The sequence below is a fragment of the Harpia harpyja genome, chromosome 9, assembly GCF_026419915.1.
Source record: "Harpia harpyja isolate bHarHar1 chromosome 9, bHarHar1 primary haplotype, whole genome shotgun sequence".
NCBI classification, from domain to species: Eukaryota; Metazoa; Chordata; class Aves; order Accipitriformes; family Accipitridae; genus Harpia; species Harpia harpyja.
The window spans coordinates 22799032-22825738 of record NC_068948.1 but is presented as its reverse complement, the minus strand read 5'-3'; the positions used below and the strand labels follow the sequence as shown (position 1 = coordinate 22825738).

General features: G+C 51.9%; 1 protein-coding gene across 7 annotated transcripts in view; it reads right to left on the bottom strand.

The window, feature by feature from the left end:
* Positions 1-1249: 1249 nt before the first annotated feature.
* Positions 1250-26707, bottom strand: part of PLEKHG4 (pleckstrin homology and RhoGEF domain containing G4) — a 95542-nt gene continuing 70084 nt past the window's right edge. For 2 of the 7 annotated variants that reach the window (XM_052796766.1, XM_052796768.1), the window contains exons 14-22: positions 10067-11016; positions 8132-8381; positions 7305-7394; positions 6658-6966; positions 5665-5835; positions 4997-5210; positions 4355-4471; positions 4005-4268; positions 1267-3421 (exon numbers count right to left, since the gene is read on the bottom strand). In XM_052796766.1, the coding sequence (XP_052652726.1) occupies positions 3036-3421; positions 4005-4268; positions 4355-4471; positions 4997-5210; positions 5665-5835; positions 6658-6966; positions 7305-7394; positions 8132-8381; positions 10067-11016 (2751 nt within the window). In that variant the 3' untranslated portion in view covers positions 1267-3035. Of the gene's footprint in view, positions 3422-4004; positions 4269-4354; positions 4472-4996; positions 5211-5664; positions 5836-6657; positions 6967-7304; positions 7395-8131; positions 8382-10066; positions 11017-26707 lie in introns of all 7 variants that reach the window. The other 5 variants (XM_052796771.1, XM_052796773.1, XM_052796767.1 and 2 more) reach the window with 5 other exon arrangements.

Below are 26707 nucleotides of genomic sequence, written 5' to 3'. Positions count from 1 at the left end.
GAGGCTTGGCAGCAACTAACTATGGTTTCCAAAAATGCTACTTCTCCTTTCCTCCAAGAACAGGGAGAGGTTGTCACAGCCATGCCCTGAGCTTTGATGATACTCAGGAATAGGCCACCTTAGAACACAGGGCACGTTTGTCCTGAGCTTTGATGTTGTGCTCCTTCAGACACCACGCATTTAAGGGTCAGCATTATAGTCAACCCATTATACTCAAAATGCATTGGTCTCGGATGCCACCTCCACCCAAAACTCCTCAAACAAGCCACGACGGTGGGACTGAAGTACCCCAGAGGCGAAGCAAGCAGCCAGCCCCTGTCACCCCAAAGCCTGGGTCACAGCCCAGCCACTGGGACAAGGCATGCTGGAGTTTGACACTGCCACTGGAACCTGACCCAGCAGGGAGACAGAGAGAGACTTGCTGCTGGGACCGCAGCTATGCCGGGTAACTGGCTTAAATTAAAGGCAGGAACTTTGGAGACTTGTGCCTCCTGACCTCTGGCAGACAGCTCACTCTTCCTCATGCCCTGCCAGGTCTCTGCTGGCTGCTCTGTGGACGACTCCCTGCTCTGCCTCGGCCTTCCCACTGGTGTCTGGGAAGTCTCCACCTGGGGATCTTCCCCTTCTCCTGGGGAACGCACTCGGGATTTACAGGGTTTAGCTGGCAGTTGGTTAGTGCGGAAATTGCATGGGGAGAGGGGAAGAGCTGACAGGTGGTTAAGACAGAGATAAGCTCAGCACTGAGGCACTGGTAGAATCATCTGAAGAAACAATTCACTGTAACAATGAAATTGCTTTTATTAAAACAGAAGTGTTAAGCCAAGAAAATAAATTATTGCTATGATAGACATATTTAGAACATAAGGAAGGACGTTAAATCTTAAGCTCCAGGTCAATATAACCCTGAAACAGAAAGTTACACTACTTCTCTTAAATACCTCAGTTTCTCTTCATGCCCTTCCAAAAACTTTATAAAATGTGCAGCTTACAGAACAAATAGTAACAGAGTCACTCGTAACAAAAATCTGTACAGCTCATAGCTTTAAAAATAATACTTTTTTTCCCAAACTGTTATGTTACTTATTACTCATAAATATAGGGCTAACAAATTTTGAATGCCCAAGGTCCCATCCAACACCAAATCTATTACGTGTAGTTGACAGAAACCTTGGGACTTCACCCCAGCCAGAGGTCAGGTTTTGGGCTGTTTGAAAGAGGCTGATTATGTGTAAAAAAAAAAAAAAAAAAAAATATATATATATATATATATATATATATCTCTATCTTCATGGGTGAAGACTGTCTCCTTCTGCTGGTCAGAGGCCTGGGGTCTTCAGGAAGTTTGAAATGGCAATCAAACCTGGAACACAGCACCGTGCAATGGGTTAGACTGGCTGCACTCCTGTGACATGGCAGGTCGTTCTGTCCTGGCCAGCAGTGATTTTGCAAAAGGCTTGAAAACCACCGTTTGTCAGAGCTGCATTTTGGTGGGGAAAGAACATTTTACTGGAAGAGCCTCGCAGGAGAAGCGCAGCTCTTCCCCCATGCGGAGGGCTGCCTCTGCACCTCAGGACTCACCCAAAGGCTACGTGCTGCTGTCCCAGCAGCAGCGGGCCAGCAAAACCCACTGCTTCTGTGCCCACTTCAGTAAGTCTTGTCTCTGACTGTCCCCCCCCTGCCAGAAGGGGCTCTGGATCTTAAATTTTAACCTTGGCTGGTGCCGTTTAGCTGGTTATGAACTCCTGTACCTGCAGATCACAAGCCGTGGGCCCACATGCTTGTTAACACCCCCACAGTGCCAAACCCATGAGCCACCTACCACCCTGGGCCTTGACTCTTCAAGCCCTAGTCCTGCCTCTCTCACGTTCCTACCCCTTTGCTCCCTGGGGAAAGGGAGGCTCAGGCCTAAGGCCAGAGAGGAAAAAGCTGAGCCAGAAGCAGGCCAGTTTGGGTGGGCCGTGACATGACTTCCCAAGGGCTGCCACCCACACATAGGAAGCCCCGCTTGGCTGCGAGTCTTGCCAGGGCTCACCCCTCCTCAGTTCAACAGCAATTTCCTTGCAGACAAGGCATCCTCCAGCTCCCTCGGGACATCCTGACCATCACCTAGCAGGTTCCTCTGCCTGGTGATGTGCAGTTTCCTTTGGAGGTTCAAAGGAAACTGTGGGATAAATTCAGCGGAGGGAGAATACTGTGGATTCCCCAAGGCAGTTCAAAGGGACTAACAGAGAGCAGGATTTCGGCAAACAGCTACAAGAAACAGATTAGTGGTTAGACAGCTGGGCAGCATTCAGAGGAAAGAAGCTCATCTGAACACCGATGACTAGGTGGTGCTCGAGCCTCTGCTACCTGAAAGTGACTTGGCTTGTTTTGCTTCTGCTTCTTCAAACCAGGGAGGCGTCAGACTGGCTGTGGAAGGCAATGGCTCTATGGGAGCTGTCTCTGTGGGATCTGGTCTCCTCTAAGCAGATGAATCAGAGCCCCAGAGACTGGTCAGAAAATCATGTGGAAAACTTCTCATCGAGAACCAGAGGGTGAGGCCCTTCTGACTCAGAGCTACTGACAAACCTGACGAGCACTCAGAGCTGCTGGAAAATCCCCTTCAGGGGCTACTTACAGCAACTCCACTTCCTTAGGCAGTATACGTGTGCAGAGGGGCTCACACTATTGTCGAGGGACTTATGGCGACCTGGCCTGCTTTCTGTGGAGAAGAGAAGCCAGCATTAGTACAGGGTTAGAGTACAACAGCATCAGGACACGATCTAGTGGGAAGGGAAGCAGCCGAGAACTCTCAGGAACATTAAGAGGAGACACACTGCAATCTCAGAGCGACAGGCGCCCAAACCTCCCAGAAAAGGAGCTTAGCAGCATCTGCAGCAGAGCTCCATCCATCCCAGGAGGTTATGTATGTACCCCAGCCCATGACAGCATTATAGCTCCTGTGTGTGCAGCATCCCCTCCTGGTGTATCCTCCAGCACTGCAGGTCCTTTCCAGAGCATCTCCTCGGGGGTCTTGGCCACCACAGGGGAGGCTCTCAGAGCAGAGGGGCTTTTGCCTGCCCCAGAGGAAGCGAGTCTCTGCAAGAGGAAAAGTCACTTCCCACAGTGACCCCTAGCCCAAAAGCAGCATCTTCAGTCCCCCCATGAGAGGCAGCGGCTTGAACCGGGGAGGCAGTTGCAGGAACAGGCAAAGCGAAGAGAGTATTTTGGCCACTTGCACTTACGGCAGAAATGTACTGGCTGTTTGTGAACCTGGGTTTCTCCTCCATTGCAGAGCTGTGTTGTGAGCCGAGGGGCGTGTAGGGGGGTGAGCCCACATCTTCACAGAAGCTTTCTTGTGGGATGCTGGAGACACAGCCACTGTCGGAGCCACTGGAGCCACTGCCTGACATGCAGTGCGATGACTCCGAGCTCTCTGTTGCTGGGGGAAGAGAGGAAGGTCACTCTGATGATGATGAATTTGGCCTACATACACTTGACAATGTATCTGTCTGCAGGGGCACTGGCCACACAAGCCCACAGATAAGCCACACTCCTGTCTGGGCCTCTTTAAAGCCATAGGCAACAAAATAACCTGAGGAAGTGTAGCAAATGATGCTGGAGATCAGTATACACTGGCCAGGGAAGTTCACACAGGGGAAGCCAAGGGGTCACCGGACCAGGCTGGCGAGAGCAAGGGACAGAGCGCCTCGCACCAGAGGGACAGAGACACGAGCACTGGCCTCCAAGGCCCCAGCAGCCCCAGTATGCAGCACCAAGCCTGCCACGGGCACAGCTGCAGATCAGTGGGTGCTTTACTAATCCCTGTATCTGAGCTAACTCCCCCCACAAAAGCTGGGACAGAGCTGGCATGGAAGGGCAGGGCCCTCTTTGCCCCGGTCTGGGTACGAGAGGGACTGCCACAACCCCAGTGAGCCTGGCCTGACCGCACAGCGCAGAGCAAGGTGTGGGGACGAGCCCGCACATCCCAGGGCGCATTACAGTACAGTGGGGCTCGTACGTACTCAGTGATGGCTGGCTGCTCGTCTCGTGCTCCAGCTCGTCTTCCTCGATGCAGGTGCCGATGTCAAAGGGGCGGCTCGGGGCCAGGACGCCTGGCAGCAGAGCCTGGTCCAGGTACATGTGGAGGTTGAGGGGCCCCAGCAGGGAAGAGGAGGAAGGGCTGTATGCAGCAGGGGTGCTGCCAGCGGAGAGCTGCGCTTGTGTCCTCTTGTACGGGTTGGAATGGTCAAACAGAGACACCGCAATTGATGCTCTGGTCCTGGCGCCTGCCAGAAAACATACCAAAGAAGCCCTGAGCACCAGTCCTGCCTAGCTCACGTGGAGCAAGGGGGCAGGCATGGCTGGCACTTACCTCTTCCTTTCATGATGTAATCGATAGCACGGTCATTGATAGCTGCCTCGCTGGGTTTGATATCCAGGAATGGCTTGTTGCCCACACCCATGGAGACCATCTCCTGCATACGGATTTCTGGAGAGGAAGAGACCCACAGCCACGTTTGTGAGGTTGACCCAACCCTCCCCACAGGCACTATGCAGCCCCAGGCCAGAGCACTCCTGGGCCAGGCTGCTCCTGAACTACTGAGATTAGATCTGTTCTCCCCTCGCTCCCCAGTCCTGAGGAGTCTCCACAGACAAGCAATCATGCCCTGCTCTGGCCAAGTAGCTCAGTGCCATGCCACCTAAGAGAGTCCTGCCAAGCGGGAAGCCTGGGGCGGAGAGGCGGGACTCAGCCAGACAGCTGCCACTCCAGCAGTGGCCTAGACAGTGGGGAGAACAGGGAGCCGTTCAGGAGCACAGCCCACACTCACAGGGCAGGGAACCCTGTGCTAGTATCTTCCTTGGGGATGAGCGACAGGAAAGGGACATGCCCAGCCAAGCCCAGCACATGCTCCTGAGGCCGCATGCTGGCACACAGCTGCTTGCCACACAGAGCTGCCTGGTAACAGGCTCCAAACCTACTCAGGACAGCATGAGCTGAACAGGCCTCCCGCACCTTTTGCGGCACAGACGCCCCGGGAAGGAATCACACCTTTATTGCGGGCTGCCTGCTGCCACAGGATCTTGGCAATGTCACTGGTCCAGGCCTGCTTAGTCTCAGCTGAGCTGGCCTGGAGGATGTAGGTGTCACTGGACTTCCGCCTTCGGAACCAGATCTCAAAGCGCAGGCCACTGTCTCCAGAGTTCTCTGTCAGACCGATGTCTGCAGTCTGCCAGAAAAAGGAAGAGCAAAGCATCAACTGGGGCTCCACCAGGAGCAGAAAGGTTAAACCCTGCCTGCACCCTGTGCCAGAGCTGCCTCCAGCTCAGCAGACGCAACAGGAAGGAGCCTGAGGGCCTGGACAGGAGCAGGTACTATCTGGACAGAGACAGTCCAAGCAATTCCCGGTGCTTCATCCACAGTCAGCACCACCTCCCTGCCGCACCCATGCTGCCATTCCCTCACACTCCATCCCCACGTCTCACAGCATGAAGGGGGCCCAGGCATTAATGTGTGAAGTATTTCCTTCTGGCTTCACTGCATAGCTTGGAGAAGGCTTAGCAGTGGTGGGAGGAGCCCTTCTGCTGAAGGTGCTCCTGCTCCCCATTTCAGAGCCATGCGTCCATGGGGAAACCAGCCATGGACACCTCCTGCACAGGAGGGAGCTGCAGGGCTGCCCGTACCTTGAAGGAGCGCTTGTAGATATACACATCAAAGCCACCCTCAATCCTCTTGGGCTTGCTGAACAGGATCAGGTCCTCAAAGAGGAAGACGTGTCGCTGGCACTTCCTGCGGCCCAGCCAGATGGTGAACTCATCCTGCCGCACCAGCTGCCCCTGCTCCTTCAGGTTCACCTGGACACAGGGAACATCCTGGTAAGACCCCAGCAGAATCAGGTCTAGACTTAGAGAGCAGGGTCCCATATGGCTGTAGCCCAGGTGGTGAAGAAGTGGCAGCTACCTGTCATCTTAGGAGGGCTCTTGAAGAGGTAGGGCTGCATGGCTCTGCTAGAGGCCACATCAGGCTGAAACAACTGGCTCAGAGCTCAGGGAAGAGCTGCACCTTTCTCCTAGGCATAATCCACAGATGACCCTCTCCTGTCACCCTGTACAGATCTGTGACAAACCTCTGGGGTGGCAACTGGAGGCAGCAGCCAGAGCTTTCTCTTGGAGGAAAGAAGAGAGCTGAAGAGGAAAGGAGTCCTATCAGACTGCCAGGAGCTCATCTGGGTCAGAAGACCAGTCCCTCAGTTCTTCCTGCTCCAGATCCATCTTCCTCCACCCTGAGCCCTGTGGTTTCTCCTCCTCCAGTGCTGCACTTTGCATGCCTCTCCTTCAAGTCCCACCTAGCTGATTTTGGCCTACCCCTGGCATCAGCATCAGTTTGAACTCCTTCTTGCAAACTGCCTGACCCTCTTATCACCAGCTCAAAAGAGATTGAAGGGCCTGAGGCAGCCTGCAGGACACCATCTGCAAGTGCTGCCAGGCTCCCTCATGTCACCTCAGTAAGCACCTGGGTGCGTGTTTATGACATGCAGCTCACCCAGCTCAAGTAACAGCATCCAGGCTGTCTGTCCTAGCGAATCAAGGAGACCCTGCTCTGTGCCTCAGTAGTCCCGCTACGCTGTACTGGCAGACGGCACCCTGACCACTCTGGGAATTTGAGGGGAGGCTCACCATACGATCCAAAGACCCCAAGTCTAGAGAAGGGGAAGAAGTGTGGCTCTGCCCCCCTGGGCTGGGGAGGACACTGGAACGTACATCACAGTCACGGATGGCATCCATGGCCAGCAGGTCATTTCCGTGCCGGAGCTGAAACTTCACCATCTCCTCAGCTGCACGGAGGTAGCCCAGCTCCTGCTCTTGTGCCTCACTGCACTCCTTGATCAGGTCCTTCAGGAGCAGGGCGTATTTGCTCATCCGCTGGATAGGTTTCAGCAGGTAGGAGGCCAGGTCCATCTTGTCTCCAAGCTGCACCTGCTTGAACTGAGAAATGCAGCAGAGAGTGAAGGCAGCAGCTTCCCATGGAGAGCCCTGTGCCCCCAGGCAGGCACTGACACCCATAGCTTTCCTGACTGGGGTACTCTGTTCGCCCTGCAGGGAAACGCAAGGCCATAGGACCAATGCTGCTGTGTGCTGGGCTCCTTTCCAAAGCACTCACCACATCTCTGCCCCTGTCCCCCAACATACACTTGTGCAGAGAGCTGTGCCAGGAAAGCAGAGGTAGTGCTGAACATTCCCCTCAAGCAGGAAAGCTGGGCTTGTTTAAACAGATCAGTGACCCAAACACCAGGAGTAATCATGATGCAGGCAGTGGAATTTACCTTGAAGAAGGTATTCCCATGGCTGGCCAGCAGCGAGTCAGACTTTGGCTTGTTCTTGCTATACAATGCGTACATCCCAAACTGGTCTTTCTGCAAAAAAGAGGTCCCCGCATGAGACCAATGCACATCCAGGACACAGTGACAGCCATGCCCCCGGGTTGGTTACTCAAGTACTTTTGCCTCTCTCAGGCTGCACCAGAGCCTCCTATGATACCAGGAATGACTTTGCTTCAAGTTCATTAAGAGCCAGGGAATGTTCTTGTCTTCCTACTCCTACAGTAGCAAAGACTTTTCAATCCACTGTCCTGTTACCCCTTGCGCCTTTTGTACCCCAAGAGATACCATTCACCTGGTAGCAGCAAACACGCATGGGGCAGCTGAGCTTAAGACTGGTGCGCCGTGCTTCTCCCTAGCAGCCCTTTTCAACAAGCAGGTCTGTACCTCTCTATTCCCTGAAGTCATTCCACACTGACACCACAGACAGAAGACAGGGTAAGGGATGCCCCTGTGGAAGCAGGTGGTCTTTAAGGAACAGACATTTTGCTTCCCTGGCAGTGTCTCTTGGTAGCAAAGAGCAACAGGAAAGGCAAAAAGCATCTGCTGCTGCCTGGGCCCAGCCTCGCAGACCCATCCCAGTCCAACCTAGCATTTGAGCTGGCAGGGGACAAATCAACCCAGCACAGGGTAGTCCTTCCCCTCCCAAAAAGGGCCACAGCCCACTAAGACGCAGGTAAGCAGCTAAACGTATAGGCACTGCTGGGCATAGGAGCCAAGCATGTGTCTGGAAGAGCCCAACCCAAGGGGGAAGGTGCTGATGCCTTCCTTACATGTCGGAGGAAGCAGTGGCTGACCCGCAGCGGGTGGTTGCAGCAGCTCTCGAGCTCTCGCAGGAAGTACTGGCTGTGGAAGTCATAGAGTTTCTCCAGGTTCCCAAAAATGACGCTGCGTTTCCCACGCAGGTCCTGGGGGAGGTCGAGGCGCTCCATCTCAGGGAAGTAGCTATCGATGATGTAGCAAAGCGACCTCACGTATTCCCGTTCCGTGGTTACCATCTCGTCAATGATGTGCCGCAGCTTGCTGCAATAGGAAACACTCAGCCTTGAAGGGATCCACAATGCAGAAGGGCTACTGCAAAGCACTGGACTATCCCTAGAGAAGATCTCCCTGAGACCCAACCTGGGAATGAGATGATCCTTTAGCACCATGCAAGCTCAGACTCACAACTACCTGTCATAGCTCTGACCCTGAACACTGAAAAGCTTGTGGCTGATCCAAGGAACTCTGTTGGCTTTTCTGTTCAGGAAGGGCGAGACCCAGGTTGGCTGTGGTCCTGACCCAACCCCAGCAGGACACACACACCTGGGCCCACCCAGCCCCTGCTCCGGACGCAACAGGCTGCTCTGCAAACAGCTGCGTTCCTGACACAACAGGGACAGCAGGAGTCATGATAACTTCTGTGAGGAGGAGTCAGCCTGATGACTGGATGCTGTGGGAGGCAATGCTGACCCTGGGAGAACATAAGCAGGTGCTGTTGGGCTTGTCCCAGTAAAAATAAAGAGTGGGAAACAAACCTCATATCACTTCATCAGCAAACAGCAGCTCCTAGCATGGGTTGCTCTGCACGTCTCAAAGGATTGCTCTTAGATACTCGACGTTTCCACTGCGAGGCAGTGCAGCACCAAACATAACTACTCTAAACGTGTGCCTGCCTTCCCTGCCTCTCATCTTTCCCCCAAGCCAACTCCTGGCTGTTCAGTGGACTGAACAGTACGATTGTACGATTGCCTTAGCACCCATGGACAGGAGGGCTGCTGCATTGCTCCCTTGAGAAGCAAAGCAGTTAGGCTCCTGTCTGCTGCTGTTCATCCCCTGCCATAAGCTTTCCTGGCACATGCTGTGCTGGGCTATCAGAGACCCCTTCCAGAGGATTTCACTGTCACCAGCCATCCCATCCAGAGCAGAAGCAGTGGAGGAGCTTTGTGGTCCCCCTGCATCCAGCACTCGTTTCTCACCTCTACCACCGTTTAAAAAATATTTTTCTTTTTTAAAATCTTTTCCAATGAGAGCAGCTTAAAGACCTGCCTGGTGACCCCCTTTGAAGAACAGCTCACATCCCTGGGCTCCCCATGTCCTAGCCACGTTGCAGTACTACAACAAAGTTGAGATTCTTAAGGACAGAGAAGGAAAAGAAGAGAACAAAAGCCAGCTGTTGGCCACACAAACAGAGATCTCAGCCCCAAAGGGCAAACACAAACACCCTCTTACCTACGAAGCAGCTGTCACAGAGCACTGGAAGTGCCTCCCTACCTGTCTGGGTACAGCGCTCCCCAAAAGTGTGCAGCATGATGCTCTATGCTTCTGCTTTCCCACTGCAGACCCCCCCGCTGCAACCACTGGTTTACCAGGTCCCTGAATACTATGTTTCTGCAAACCCTCATCCTCCAATGCCAGCAATGTTCAGACTCCATCCTCTCCTGCCTGGGAACTGCTCTTTCCCCTCTTACGGAAGAACCATGCTGTGGGGGAAGAGCAACAGATCCCATTTCCCTGCCTTGCCCCAGAGGGAGGTGCCAGGCTATGTGGGGACATCCCTGTGGGCCCACTTAGTGCCACACATGTGTGTGCAGGGAAGCTGGAGCTACATCTCCATCTGCCCTGTACCCACTGCCAAAGTTAACTGTCACTGCAGAGCTCTTCACATCTTTGCTCGCTGCCTTTTCACCAACCTGAGGACCAGAGTGCTGAGTGTCACTGCCACTTACCTGCCCCAGCTCTTGGCTTCCAACATGGAGAGGCAGCCCCTCTGTCCCTCCAGCAGGCAGTCTGCAGCCCAGCTGTGAGCAGCTTGCTGCCGCAGCGCGAAAGTCCTGTCCACCAGCTCAGTGCTGCTCACCTCCAGCCCCTTAATAAAGACGCCGGTGTTGCCGTATCTGGCCGGCTCGCTCAGCGTCCTCTGGCAGCCTGACCACAGGCTCTCACCACATGGAAGGTCAAAGCTTTGGGCCTTCCGGAGCATCCTCCTGGGAGGCAGCTTCCCAGAGGCTGGAGTGGATGTGCAGGATGGCTTCACCTCCAGGGTTTTCAATATGCTCTCCAGGTTTGACTTTTCTTCAGGCAGCTTTGGAGACTTGGAGGCCCCGCTGGCAAAAGAAACTCTGCTCAAGTGAGGACCAGGGCTGAGAGCGGTTTGGCAGGCAAATTCTTCCCCAGCACTGACATCACCAGGGCAGCTCAGGGAGGGCGAGGAAGCTTTCTCCTTAGTCCAACCCAGAGAGCAGTTGGGCCTGTTGTAGCAGTGGGACACGCTGTAAGTCCTGTCCCAGTGAGACCCGGAGGTGGCCCCCTCAGAGTGCCTCCGGTGGGACAGACTGCCAGCCTCACTGCCAGCCCGGGGCTGCTCCCCAGCAGCTGGTTTGTGGTCTGACAGCAGGGACTTCCTTGTTCTCACGGCTGCTTCGAGTTTCTTTTCAAAAACCAGCTTGGTCTCCTGGCATTTGGACCATGCAAATTTCCACTGCTTGAGTCCCTTGTCACTTTTCAGCTCACAGGCCAGCTCCTTCATCTCCTGGAACCGGGCATCGCTGATGTCTGGGTGCTGTCCCTTGTAACTCTCCAGGCACTTGATCACACCTGCACAGTGTTCAGCAGAGCTGCAGTCCTCCATGCTGATGCAGGCAAGGTGTCGCATCCCTTCCAAGGCCCACTCGTATGCCTGCAGAGAGCGAGAACAAAAGGCAACAGCCAGTCAGAGGGACTCAGGGAAGAATAACCCGAATTCGGTGCCTGAAGACAAGAGAAAGGATCAGTGTGTGGCCACCACAGTTCCTCGAGTGTGAGAGGAGGGGGGCGCTGCTATTGTCAATAGGGCTTAACAATTGAGCTAAACAAACAGCTCCTTATGCAGAAGGCTTCAGCTGTGCTGGCTGCTCTGCCACAGCTCCACCTCCCCGCCAGGTCACTGTGACGCTGGGCACACACGCCGCTGGGCACGTTCGTCCTCTGGGCAGGAGGGCCCAGGGGAAGCTGCTGCCAAGATTGCAGGAATTCACACCTCAGTGTGGCCCTGCTCTGTATAAAACATGGAAGTCACCCTCCTCCTTTGCCCAGCCATTCCCACCACTACCATGCAGTACGAGGTCAAGGGGGCATCAGTAAGCTGCAGGGAATAGGATTGCTGCTCCCCATGCCACTTCTCCAGAGCTGATGGCACGCAGAGGCCTGGAACTCGATCAGAGCTGGGCTCTGTGGATCATGCTGAGTGCTCTGACCCATCCTTGCAGCAAGTAGGAATCTGAGACCATGCAAGCCCAGTTGCAGCTTCTGCATTTTCTGTGCCTGCTGGCACCCACGTGGTGTACTGTGTCCTGCCCACCTGCCTGGCCCTGCCTGCTACCGCACTACATGCTTGTGCTGGTTAGTCAAAAACCGAGCTCAGCAGTTTATTTCTAATACTCCAGAAAAGCTGGAAGCAGTTTCACGGGGCTTAACTCTAGCAGTGGTGCATATGCTGGCTTTGCTAAAACAGCTCTGCTGTATCAGTCGTACATGAGGAGTGGGACAAAATGTGGTCCAATGTGACAGACGCAAGGTAACAGTGCCTTACCACCGTGGCAGGAAAGGGGCTAATGAAGCACCATGCACTAAGATCTGTCTGTCACCAATAAAAATGAGAGGAAAGGCAAACATCTGAATTAGTCAGGCTCATAAGCCACTACTTTCTCTATAAAGCAGGGATGATGACAAGGTTTAACTACAGAGTGGATAAGATGTGATCAGCTGCCACAGGCCTGGCCAGGGAACTTTACTGCTCACCAGTGAAAACACAGAATTATTTGTTAAAATCGGATGCACAAGGCAGAGAAAACACCCAGGGAAAGCCTGCCTGGCACCTTCCATCAACTGTCCAAGGCCAGTGGATCTGCAGAAATACCACAGGCTGCCCTTGAAGTGAGCCAGACCATCTCTACCACTTGACCTGTCAGGCCCTGCGTACCTGCTATGCTTCTGCAGAGAAGCAACATTCATACGTAGCGCCAGGAACAACGTGACCACCCTTAGACCATTTTCCACCTGCTGAACAGCCTTACTGTGACAGACTGCACTCAGAGAGCTTAAAGCACTTATTTTTGTGCAGAATAGAGCCTTCAACACCAAGAAAATCCACCCAAGCTTTTTGCAGATGTGGAGCAGACACTGCATCCCCATCAGGGACCCGGTGGTCAAACAGATCAGGTGCCAGGCTCACTCTCTGTTGGTGACAGAGGTAGGCAGGGCAGGAGGTGCTTCATTCACATGGTGCCCAGCTCCTGGATGGGGACAGCTATGAGCACCAGGCGCTGCTGTTTGTACGAGAGCTGAATGCCAGCACATGATGGGTAGCCTGCAGACTGAGCAGAGTCACTCCAGGGACAGATTCCACAGGAGCTCCCACAGACATCCACATTGCTCTTTTGAGCTGCAGCTGCACAGCGTGCATGCAGCCAGCCCCATTACTCATGCGGAGCAAGAAGCTGCTTCAGAAACACCAGCAGCTGCTCAGTGAAAGTGCTTCTCAAACAGCCCCATGCAACCGCAGCACAGGACAATCAAAAGAGCAGCAGTTCCCTCTCCTCCCATTACCCTGCCTAGCACAGCAACAGCCTCCTGACCTGCCTGCCTCTTGATCCAGGTTATGCTCTAGACTTGCCCACTGCTGGGGGCCAGGAGGGGCATGCAGAGGCAGAGGACATGCCAGACCCCGGTGAGAATCTGCATTTATCTGTGATGTGGAGGGTCTTTTATTCCCTGGAGGCAGATGCATATCAAGGCGAGGTGAAACGCCGAGTGCAGCTGAGCCCACCAGATCCACATGGCAGTGACAGGTGGCCTATTTTGCTGTGTTTTTTTGAGCTGCTCCCTCCAGCTGTACACGAACCAACACCAACCCCTTTGAGCTCTGCCTGGAGCAAGGGCTGGCCATCAGTGTGGGCTAAGGGTACATCTCACTTCTGGCTGTGAAGGTCAATGGGTGATCCTGACCAAAGACTGCATGCTGGCTCCCTTTCACTCACTGACAGGAAAAGCTGAGCTCAAAAGGGACATGGGGCTCTGAAAGAGGATGCCAAGAGCAATGTGCAGGACAGGCACAGCCAGCAGGCCAGCCTAGCCTTTACAGCAGCCAGTTGGGAAGGTAGCTGCGCTATGAAGGCCTTCGAGGCTGACGACCTCATTTCCATCCACAGATGGGAGAGAGAGACAGAAAAGAGGCTTCTTTTATTTCTAGAAAACTCCATGGATCTGCATGGGGCTACAGCGAGGAGGAATCAGGGCTGCAAACCACACAGGTAGGCAGCCCCACCACCCCTCATCTTCATCTGGTATCTGTCTCTTCTTGGTGAGGACTCCAAAGGCTGTGCAGAAATTACTCTAAATCTCGATGGCATTTCTTCCATCCCCAGTGCCTGTCGCAGGCCAGTGAATAGCTCAGCTTTGTTCCCTGCACAATGGGAGCAGCACTCCACACCCTGCAGCTTGCTCAGTAACATGCTAAAAGTGGCCACCAAGGCTTTCTCCAGTCACATCACCTGCTTCAACTGCCCCTTTTAGCACATGAAATGGCAGCCCTCTCCAGGGACCAAGTGTGCCCCGGCACCCAGGAGGGAACACCCTCATGCAGACAGGGGTATTGCCATCATCTGTGTCCTGGTAAGGTTACAAACCACACTCAGCCAAGCCGGGATACTGCCCTCCAGCTGTGGGGCTTTTGGGGAGCAGGTAGACCTACAGCTTCTCTGCAAAGCTGCAAGAGCTGCTCCTACATAAGAGGAGGCACCTGTGTGCAGGGAAGCTGAATCTTCCCAACCATGTCTGGAACCAGGCAGGAAGGAGCCTGTACCTCAGCTTTTGATCTTTATAGACAAGTCGTTACTGAAACTCTCAATTACGGGATTAAAGACAAATGTGCTTCCTGCATACACAGGGCTCACCTATCCAGCACTGGCATGAGGAGTCAGCGACAGGTTGGTCCTGCCAGGCTGCCTGGGGGAGGCAGGGGCTCTTGGGGACCTGCTGTGCCATTAGGAAGACCCAGGGACTTCACTGGAGCACAGTGCAACCCTCAAGCCCACCACCCTGTGTTTGTCCCTGCTCATTTCACCAAGGGCAAGGCTTTCAGTGCATCGAGGACAGAAGCTCCTGGAGTCTGTTGTCTTTGGCACCACTGAAGTGCCACCTGCAAATACAGGCCAAGAGAAGCTGCTCGGCCCTGGCTCAGGGCACTTTGCCAGCACTGCATAGAAAGCCTTCCAGTGGTCCTGGATCCTCACCTGAGCCACCACTCAGATATTACACCTCCCCAACCCAAACCTATCACAAATCCACCAGATTACTCTCATAATCAAGGTCCAGTGATCTCTAAGACACCTTCTGGGTAGCCAAGACAGGAGACAGACACTGCATCTGCAGACAGATGCCAGAAGGGGCAATTTCAAGGGGGCCTGCCTTTGTCCAAACCTTCTCTTTCATCCCTTCCTGTGGGGAGACGATGATTGTAACTGTATTTTCCTTGTCACATAGGAAACTGGGTATCTGAATAGGCAGAGGCAGGTGGAGTAGGCAGATCACAAACCCTCCAATTTTCTGCAGAAGAAAAATGCACCCAGGTGGGTGACTAAATCTGCTGCGAGAAGGTTTCCTTCTGAATCTGAAGAGACTGTACAGGGGAGCTGCAATAGGGGTGATGAAAAGCCAAGACTGATCCTGATGGGAGCAACACCACAGGCAGGGATGCAATACAGCTGTGGGTATGATGACTGAAGCTGATGACTGAAGCACAGCAACAAGACACACCAAGTCTCCCATCCTTCTGCGGCAATGTCCCAGGACTGCAAGCCCCCCACTCCCTTGCTTTCTATAATGCAGAGAGAGGGAAGCAGCACAACAGCTGGGAATATTGCCAAGGACAGCAAAAAAGAAACCAACATCATCAAACAAGCCCTAATCCAGCTTGCATGCAGCTCCAGTATGCAAGCTGTGCTTCACTCTGCTGTTCATTAGTGAGACACAACAAATCACATGTCTTTGGAGCAAGAAACAACTGCCCAACTCCCCTTTTAACAATACCTCCTCTCACCACCACTATGCTCACTCTAAGTGCCCTTAACTTCAGCTGTGAGTTAGAAGAGCAAGATGAGGTTGGCTTGCAGCAAATGAGACAGAACTGGTGCAGCCAGAAAAGGTCAAAGCTTCACAGGTACTGTTGTGAACTGCGCCAAGCTATTCCCAACAGCTATATGTGGTGCCACGTAGGCACTGACTCCTGCAGCTGCCCTGCTCTGCTAGCAGCCCAAGGTCTTGGCACTGAACCACCCTGCAGAGATGAGACAGTGGTCGCAGCACTTGCAGCACAAGAGTAAAGTGTGACGGGGCGCTTACCAGAACACAAGTCCAAAGTAAATGCTGCTCTCTTGCACAAAAATGCCTGCTCCCAGGTGTGCTCCTCTCATTATAGATTCTCATTTGGGCTTATTCCCTCTAAAGTCCAACATGACTTCAGGCTGCTTTGAGAACTGACTCCTGCTCACAACACTGATGTGTCACTTGTCACAGGCTGCTGCACACACAGCATTAGCAGGGACCTGTGGCTGGAGACTGCTTTGTATGCTGACAGTTCAGAAAGACCACAATTAAAAAGCCATTTTACACCAAAATATATTGAAAGCAAAATTATCCAGGCTAAAACCTTACTGTCACAAGAGCTGTCAGAGGGCAAATAGTGACAAGCCTGTTTCTCTGCTAACTCAAGAGACCAAGTAGCTATAGCAGAAAGTGGTCAGCTCACCACTCGCTTAGATCTGCTTTGGGCTTTCCTCAGGCTCCCACCCACCAATACTAACAACACCCATGAAGGAAGGAGCATGGAAAGGGCAAGATTTCAGGACCTGCAGATGTCCCCCTGGCAAGTTGATTTATCTGTTAAAAATAGGCCTCATCCTACCTTTCCATCCATACAGAGGGGGTCCATATCCTGGCTGCGCCCAGCTCTGTGCTGTACATTACCATCCCCTATGGCCGGACTGAGGCAGGGCCACTGCTTCAGTGCATCACCTCAGCTCTGGCTATTCACAAGCAAATGCTGCTAGCCTAAATACCAGATTGAGGAGCCCTGGTAACCAGAGACAAGGCAAAGGGGGAAGGGGCCACACTTCACGTGAGAACTACTGAAGTGTGCAGAGAACACCCTGACTGGATGGAGGCCAGATCCCCTTTCTTTCACAGTGCAAAAAACAGGGAGAGAAAACATCCCAACTGACCCCAATTCAAGCAAAATTCAAACCAAGCTGCCACTGGACACACGAGAGCTTTGGAGAAAACAGTGATCCCTCCTAGACATTGCAATGCTTTTTCCACATCTCTGAAAGCCAAAGCCCCTGCTTGCTTCTAGCAAGATTTGCAACTCTACGAGCAGGCAGCCACACCTGGCTGTACAAGAAACCATGTCATTTCAGAACACAAGCATTTCAGCAAAGCCACCAAGTTAGAAGTAATCTCCTCTCTATGCAGAGGTTTGCTGTTACTCTCTTCCCCACCCTGTAGCATTCGACTTTTCCAAACTGCATTTGAAACCCTGCTGGGATTCATTAGCAGCAGAAACCAAACTAATCAAAACTGTGTCCTACAGGGGATGTAGCTGGTAAAAGCTCAGCTTTAAACATGGAGGAAAGGACTCACCCTTTTCAAATAAAAAGCTAAACCATTTCTGAGTTGCTGTGCAGCTCATAGTACCTCCCTTCCTCTCTCCAAGGGAGGAGAGACCACTGAAATCACCAGTTTGCCTAAAACTAGCTGCTAAGGAAAACAAACTTTAAATCCTTTATTTGCATTTCTGCCTGTTACCAAGCCCCAGATGCTGTACAAACACTGTGGGAGGGCAAAGGATGAGAGACAAGTGCAGACTACAAACTCCTTGGATTTAAGTGTAAGAAAGGAGAACAAGTAGATACCCACAGCTGCGCAGGAAAGAAGAACAAGGGGTCAAGGAAGCAACACTGGTCAGGGTTGGTTCTTGGCACACCACAGCCCAAGCACCATCAAAGGGTGCTCGTTAGAGCAACTTGCTTGGAAATCCTTTTGCAGCAGCACTGTGGGTGAATGCTAACAGAGCTCAAAAATCCCTTCGTTTCCCCTCTGGGCAACCAAGCTTGACAAGTCCAGAAGAGTCTAATTACAGGAGAACATAATTGGATAAAATAGGATTGCACATGATTTCAGCTCTCTTGACGACAGCACGAGGACCCAAAGGGCAAACGTGGCTTGTTGTGCTGGTGCTGGCGTGCAGGACGCATGCTTGCCCTTCTTTAACTACTGCTGCAACTGCCAGGCAACACCTAGGGTAGCTCCATTAGGAACAGGCTGACTCAACTGATGAATCACAACAAGCTACAATAACCCCTGCTTCAGTACAATTCAGAGCTCCCACAGAGCAGCCTGTGCCAGTTTCATTATATACCTATATACAGACACACACCTATGTATATATAACACACATATGTATATATTTATATGTGTGTGTATGTATAAAATGACTCCCTAGGAAGGTGGGCAGCAAGTGTCTGAGATTTGCCCTCCCCACAGCTTCCACTGCTCTGCAGCTGCAGAAAACCTCCCAACAGCTGACAACGTGCAGTTTTCCCTCAGTTTTTCCTTTCTGCTCCACAGTCCCTCATGACTTTGCATCCTTGTGTAGATTCTGCACTGATTTTTCTAGTCACTCCAGGGACAGACCCCCCCGCCCCTGCCAAGGGAATTTTCTCAACACTTAAAAGCTCCCAAGTCCAGAGGACCGGGGGCTGAGTTTGCTGCCAGTAAAATCAGAAACTTTAATGTTTGCCTTTGCTGCAAACCAGCCTCTTCAAGTTTGAGGCACTGCCCATTTTTTCAGCAGCTTTCTGCACTTATAGCAAAGCTTTTCTGTCAATGAAATTCTGCTCACAACCCCTTCCTACCAGAATAAGAGCAGATGCTGTTTCAGTGCCTCGGTGAGTATTATCCTCTCTCCTTTCTGGTGCTTCACCAGTTACAAACCCAAACTCCATGCTGCAGTCTGTTTTGGCCACCGTCCTTCTCTCTGGCTGCCCCTAACAACTGGAATCTGGTGGCTCATCCTTCATTTGGGTACAGCCTACACCAGTCACTACAGAGTCATGAAACCATCTGAAGATTGACTTGAAAGAAGTTACACATGTTGAGTGTAACTCACTGATGGCTGAGAAAGCAGAAGGCATGAAGGAGTGAGCGTGTGTATTTGTGGATGTATGACCACTGCCTAGAGGAGGAGGAGGAAAAGGGCAACACGTTTTCAGGCTTCTTTTAGTGAAGGGGAGAACTCCCCTCTTTGGAGAGGGCCAAGAGCCTCAAGTTACCAGCCAGATTGAAGATCAAGCCACAGCAAGATGCGTGAGTCACCAAAGCTGGCAACTTGCACAACAGCAACAAATCACTTTTTTGCATGCTTCACTTTTACATCTGTCCCGACAGCCACATCGTTATGCTGTACAAACACCCCGCTGTAATAGTACACCACAGGCCAGTGAGGACAGACTGGACTGTGGCAGGTGTCTCCTGTCTGCTCTGCACTGTCTCCCTTCTAATGAGGTCCTCCATGCCCAGCTGGGGATTGCAAAACCTCCAGTACGCCTTTAGGCCTGGATGGGGGAGTGTGGATGCTTTCTCTGTAGTCTTCAGTTCACATCCTTTCCCCTGTGACAAGCTGAGCCAAACTCCACTTAATTATTCAATGATGTGCTGGGATCTCTCTGCACTGCACTGTAGGTGCTTGTGCCTTGGGAGATGTGAAACTGAAACTGAACCCAGACACCCAGCGCATCTGTTGGGTCTCCCTTCTTCAGGGTAGCTGACAAAGGTAGAAATAGCTCCCCAGTTTAAGAGCACGCCAAGATGTACTCAGAGGATGCAGGATGCAAGCCCCCATGGAGTAGCGAAAGGAGTCTGGTCAGAGGCAGTGGGTGCTTGGGAAAACCCTGTCCATATGTCCAGGGCTTTGATATGCAGATGGGAGCCATTGTGAGCCTCAGCCCCATCTGTACACTGAGGGGAGCTTCATGTCCAGATTGCTTGAACAGATCTATTTAACTCCCATGACTAAAGGGAATTCCAGCCTCCATGAGGATCTGAGCATCCAGATGGATGCCAGCACACAAACATGCAGAAAACCTGTCACCCTGTGCAGCTCCTATCCTAAGATTAGAATGAAAAAAAGCACCCAAACCCAAAATTTTGCACATGTGCACAAGGCTGCAGTCAGCTGAGGAAAGATCTCTGCTAGCATTCGATCTTACACCTCAAGTGCAATGCGCTCCCCTTGCAGATCAGCTGTGATGCGAGCTAGGAAATCCCTAAACCTGCTGGGAGGAAATGCTTCTTCCCTGCCATTACTGACTGGCTACCAGTGTCGTGATCCTCCAGGAGATTTGATCCCACCCAACTCGGAGAATGGAAGCCCCAGACTTTCAGACAACTGTCAGTTTATGCTCATGGGCCACTAAGGAATATTTACAGAGAGGTGCTCTGGTGATCAAGGATGAAGGCAGAAGGTGCTTTCAGCATACCAAGCATTGCCCCCCTGCATACACAGCAGTAGCAGAACACATTGGCACTCCCGGGATCAGGGAAGGCAGTTGAGGGGTAAGCAGCCTACATCCAAAAAGATGCTACACACTGGCTGGCTCCCCCAGCCTCTTCTTCCTGCTGTGCCCTCCAGCAATGGGGAGGATTTGGCCAGCACAGTAGGAGGGAGAAGGACCCCAGACAGTCAGATCAAGGCTTTACCCCCCTGCACATGCCACAAACACATCACACAGACCTCATACTGCACTAAAGCAGAGCCTGTGGTGCTGGGGACAGGTGCTCAAAAGCATCTCAACCAAAGAACCCCTCACCTTCAACTGCATATTGTGCTTGGATTTAGCACATGAAAAACCCTACTTAATTCACTGCTGCCCTGTAACACTGAGGGACAAACTTAAGCATCAGTCTCACACCCGTGTTGTGCAACCAGAAAGGAGCACAGAGTGCTGCTGGTGCTAACTACCATTTGGCATTCACCTACTGTCACAGAGCTTGCAGGAGCTAGGGGCACTGCCGTGATGCCAATTTGACAATAAAGTAATTGATGAAACACAGGAGAAAATAGCCTGGGCACCAGTAGATCCAGCAGTGAATTACTGGATAATTCATAAAACAGAACAGTTTCCAAATCACTAATTTTGCAAGACAGAAAAATACAGGGGAGCTGTAGCAGATAAGATTTAAATGTCTGGGACTTCTTGTTTGTGCAAGAGGGCTATCTCAAACTCCAACGCAAAGCAGAAACTTTCTGACACATGAACACCCTTTGATGGGAAAGTAAACATTAGAGGCTTATTAACCTTGCAAGAAGACTTCTCCAGCAAAAACCTGGCGGGAAGGAGAAGGGAGAGATTTCACACATTAACCTTGCATGAACTCTGCCAGAGGATCAATTTTCCAACCTCGAGGCTCATTCCCCCAACTGCTTCAGGCTGTGCATGAAAAATGACACCCATGAAACCGGAGAGCAAATCAGACTAGATGTCTGTCTAGGGGCATGACTTTACAAGCGTAACTGAGGAAGGAGAGAGAAGAGGCAGAGATGAGACAGCTGCTGTCAGACAATGCTGAAGCCAGACAACAGTGGCTTCCCCTAAAACAGTTTTTCAGCATCAGGAAGGCACAGTATATATTCCTCTCTATTGTGCTACTCAGATCTTCTTTCATGATCTTGAGAACCTGCACCAGTAATCAGATGAAAGCTGTTATTTGAGAATATTGTACAGCCCATCCCCAGAAAAGTAAAGCCAATCTCTGCACAGAGGTAGAGAGAGAATAGCGCATGTTAAACCTCTCCCAAAGACTTTATTATAAGCCACAGCAAACACTTCAGTTGCTCGGAGGTGCTGGGGGGCAAAGCCATGTTCTGACCTACACAGGACTGCTAGCAAGTGACAAGCATCGTGGCACGGTGACCTGCGTCTCTGTTCATAGTAAGTACGCTACAGTAAGGATACATCAAATGCCTCTTTTTTGACCTTGGTGCTAAGTTTTATTCTCCACTTCTCCAAGCACATTCCCAGAGCAGGGAATCATAAAGCCCTTTCAGTCAAATTAACTCTCAAACTGTGCCAAACAGCCAGTGATAGAAAAATCACACTTTTAGGTCGCAGCCACCAGGATCCTTTCCAACTTCCCACAGACCAGCATTCACAACCCTTCTTTCCTCATCAAAGGCTAAGCAAAAAGAAATATCAATAATTTGTTGCCTGAAGGGGACTTGAATTTTTTTTTTTTTTTTCCCCTCCTCAAAACCATCATCTGCAACATTATAGCCGGTACATCATCAGAAACTAAGCACAGCAGAAAACAAGGTATCAACAGGTCGCTGTTCTGAGTCTTTTGGGGAGAAGTGAGAGGTAATGACATCTACAGAAGTCAGCTAATTTATCATGCTCTGGATTTCTGCTGTCACATCTAAGATCAGATCCATCTCTCAAAGCTGGGAACACTGTGCCAGCAGGTCTCAGTCACCCAGAAGACAAGCCCAGCAAACCCTGAAGCAGTCGAGGAGAGAAGTCCCCTTTCATGCTGTCCACAACCTTTAACAGAAGTCCGGGCAGATCAAAGGGTACCACCTGCCCTGTGCATACATCCAGCTAGTCTGGAGGAGCGCAATCCCAGCAACAACTCCTAGGTGCAGTTAAACTATGCTCACTGAAATGATCATGCAATAACCTCTAATAAAGAGAAAGAGGGACAGGCACTGCTGTATTACAGACAGCACAACCCTGGCATTCGGAGGGACCATGCAAAGATGCACACAGCTCACAGGGCTCTGTCTGAGCACACAAAAGACGCACACAAAGCACTCTGATTCATGCTGGATGCATACAGACACATACAAGCAACCGAGTGAAAAGCCTTCTCTTACATTGTTTCCAAACAATCTCAATACAACTCACACGTCAGCTGGGGCGCCGGACACTTGGTACTTACAAGAGGGTTTGCTGTGTCTGTCTGCTGCCAGAGTCAGGACGGGGTGTATGCGACTCAGAGGGAAGGTGCATGGAGATGTGCAGAGAGGCTCTCCCGCCAGCCGGGCCTGGACGGATGGGAAGAAGGGCCCCAGCCCCTCTTTGGGCCCCAGAGGCAGCAACACTTGTTCACGGGATGGAGCGCAAAAAGGCTGGCATTCCTACAGCAGCAAGGACAATGGGGAGGGATGAGGAGGCGCTGCCATAATCAAATGCAGGCCAGCTGGCCCTCCCCCAGGAAGGGCAGGCACCTCCTTCACTTGCCAAAGGCTTTGTTTTCTAAGCCACGAAGAACAAAGTGGCTGAGGAGGAGAGGGAGAGGAGGAGGGGAGTGGAGGAGAACCCACAGTGGGGGCAGATCCACACGTGAGCGCAGGTAACCCACTCGGTGAGAGATGTCAGAGATGGAGAGGGGTTGGGCAACACTCTGCCTGCTCCAAGTGGAGCTCAGAAGCAACAGCTCCTTGCACACAGCAGAAAGAAGCCAGGGATGACTGGAGATCACTACCAAGGAACCAGAATCAGCACAGAATGACAGCCAGGGGTCCTTTGAGAGAAGGGATCCAAGGGTGGCAAGCCAGAGAATACCACTGAAGGAACAGCTCATGGAGCAGAGCCCCAAGAAATCCCAACAAGGGAAACGCTACTATTTGACCATCCTCACCCCAAAAATCCTGAGCACTGGGCCTCCAAATGGCTTCCCTCGGAAAGCAAATGCAAGGCAAGGCCCCAAGCTGCAAGAGGCTCCCAGGCCATGGCAGAGCAATGCCCATACTTTCCCTGAGCACCAAAAGAGGCAGCATCTTACACAACATCCTGACAAGCAGGAAAAAGCCCCTGGAGCTGCCTCAGGCCCTCCTGTAATGATACAGGCAGTTCAGCTGCGAGGCTCTGGGCACCACACCACCACACAGCTGCAGGGTATGCAGGTGCTGAGCCGGTGTGATGGGACTCTGCCCTTTCTGGTTGGGTCAGTGCTTTCTTCCAACAGAGTGACTTTTGCCAGCAAGTGCACCTTCACTACAGACCTTCTGCAGGACTGGTTGTCATCCCAGGGCTGGCAGAGACTGTGCTGTGTGCTCTGACTCATTAGACATGCCACTGCGAGTTAGGTAGCTGAGGTCCTGACAGGGCACACAGCTCTCACATGGGCCATTTCAAGCCTGCAGTCCAGGCAGCTGGGCACTTTGCTTACAGTAAAGTCAAGCGTATGCAGAGAGCTGGGATATAGGAGTGACCTGGGAAATAATTTCACCCAAAGCAAGCTTGAGAAAGGAAAAAATGTGAAGGCTAACAAGGTAAGCAAGGAGAGGGAGACTTGCTCTAGCTCCTCCTGGTAACGATGGTGTGCCTATGGCAGTGTTACTGTGAAGCCAGGATAGGCAGTGGAAGAGAAGGGTACTGGGGTCTGCCCTTGCAGGCACCCCAGAACAAAGCAGACATCAGTGCTTTCAGTACAACATACACACCCTTGCTTGCTCAGCTCCCCAGTTCTTCCCCAAAGCACTGTGTGGTGTCAGATCCCAACAGAGTCTTGGAACTGAGTAAACAAGGGACAGCAGCCAGACCAGGCTTGAAGCCACAGGAAGATGTCAGGTCCCCGAGTGTGCCCGTGCCGAGTTTGTGGTACTGAAAAACAATTCTCTGCCCGCAGTCAGAGATGGGGAAGGCAGCTTCCCTCACTGCTCCTCCTGCCTCAGCCCAACCATCATCCAGCCCTTGTCAGGCACCAAGAGCTCATGCCACAAAGGAAGTGGGGACAAATGGAAACATCCAGCTTGGCACTGGTCATGGCTTTGGGGAGGGAACCCTGCCAGCCCATGTGCAAGCTCCATGTGGTCTGGCCCAGCTCAGCCTGCCTCATCGCAGGGAGCTCTGACAGGCCATCAAGAACTGCCAAGCAGTGAAAAACACAGTACAGTGTCTTGATGGACTATATGGGGTTGTGCTGTCCTGTCCCATGGCCTGTCCAGCAGCTACAGGCAGCACCCTGTGAAACACTTGCCCACCACATGCATAAGGGCCAGCAGAACGGAGCCTCCCATTCCTAGCAGGCAGCAAGATACGCAAGGGATGAATACCATGATCCCCATGATGGGCGCTCCACTCCCTTGGCACATGCTGAGATGTTTGGAGAGATCTGAGCTTGCCAGCTCATTACCACAGCATACATTGCTTATGCGTCCTCAGGCTTCTTCCCCAAATCCTGGGGTCTGGCACGCTGCAGGCTCTTTACAAGAAGGAAAATCAAGGACATCGCTTAGTGTAGACTCCTGCTGTTGATATCCCCTCAGATATTAGGGAAGAGAGAAAAGGGTTAGGCAGGCACTGACAAGATCACTGCAGGAAGGCCAAAGCAGCTCAGCATCAGAAGAGAGTGACATCAGTTTAGATAAAATCTTCTGCTTTCCCCCCACCTCCCAGACCACACCACTGACTTTGCTTTGGGAAGGCAGAAAGCATTCTGGAGATCGAAATCAAAATAATCGGCACTGAAAGAACTTCTATGCTGCGCAGCGATTTCTGCACACATCCTACAGCTTCAGGATGCATCCCCCTCCACACCCCTGGTTTTGGTTGGCCAGCAGTTCACAATACACACGTGTTAATATTTACACCACCAGCATTGTTTATAGTTCTATTGAAACCAGTGAGATCAAAATCCTCCTCCCTCACTAAGCAAGATACCGATCCTCCACACCAAAGTAGTGTGCAAACACACTGTGCCACTATAATTCAGTTTTCACTGGGGCTGTGCAGCATGGAAGGCATGACCAAGAGGGATGCTGCTGCCAAGGACTGTATCCCCCAGTTGTCATCCACCAAAAAGAAGCAATATGAGCAGCGCTATGACACCCTAAGAAAAGAAACGGTCCATCTTTCGGGTCTGTGTAACATTTATGCCCCTGAGAATGGCCCAGGTTTTGAAAGGCTTTGAAGCTGTGGAAGAACACCCACTGCTGTTGAGTCATATCTGACTACCCTGGCAGCCCAAGAGCTACTACTCTACCTGAACAGAGAACAGAGAAGCCATCAGGTGCTACAACCCACATCTGTGTTCCAGAGATTTCCAACTTTGGCTGGGTGCATTCATACAGGACCAATGTTTGGCTTGGCCACAGAATTGCCAAGCAAGGTGTGCCTCAGTTTATCAGAAGAAACATGACAAAAGCCATCTTTACCAGGATCCTTCCCAGGATCCCCCATGATGGCAAGTGGTGTTCAGGGACTAGAGCAGCCCCTGAATGTCTGTGCTCAGTGAGCGAGCAGAGCACAGGTTCTTGCCATTTTCCTATGGCACAGGAGGCACTCTTCTCTCCCTTGGGTGGAAAAAAAAAAATAAAAATGACACATCCCCATAGCAAGACCGTCCCCCACCTGCACAGCAAACTGCACAGATGAGCTAGAGTGGGCCTGTAGAGCACCACCAAGCAAACTCAGTCCTCACGTCCTGACAGCAATGTTCTGGGCTGCCTTCTCCACTTTCCTCCCTCACACAGGATGCTTCTCAATGTTTTCATGTTTAGCTGAATCTCCTCCCCCCTCCTCTGAGCACTTTTGGCTGCCAAGGCAGCTCAGAGGCAGCAACTAAGTGGCACCTACATCTGGTGCAGCTTAACTTTTAGTGTCTATTCTTTCTGGAATTTGAGAACTTCAATACCCAATGTTTGTACAAGTGTGGAATAAATGGAGCACAGGCTCCCTGGCCTTCTGTGTTTGCCAAAGCTGTATTTTAAAATGCAGTTAGAAAATCCTACTGTTTATTCATCTGCAGCTTTGGAAATCAAAGGACACCAAATCCAACTGCAGGTCTGCTGAATGGGTGCATTTGCATTAAACAAGTGAGAAGGCGAGGCACTCAGCAGTCACCACATGCAACCTCTCCTCCTGCTTCCCAGGTGCCTGGGCCAACCCAGTCCCCTTGTTCCCTCAGCCACACTTCACAGCACCCCATTCTGGTGCTCTATTTCCTCACACAGGCCTCCACAAAAGAAGAGCTGGCTATATTTAAGGCTGAATAGCAGGGTGCTACTCCTCATGGGTCAACAGGCTGACTTTACCAGCATATAAGGATGCAGTATGAACAAAATGCAAGCAGCCTACCCTGGCATGGTGGCCAAGACTGGACACAAGCAGCCAATCTCTTGGCCCTTGTCATCAGAGCCAGTACAGCCATGATCCTTCTGTCCACTGCAGCCATGAGAAGGGCCTAAAAGCTACAGCTCAGACAGAAGACCTCTATTCTTAACAGATGTAGACATTTTCTTGAATATACACCCATCCCTTCTGCCACATACTGAC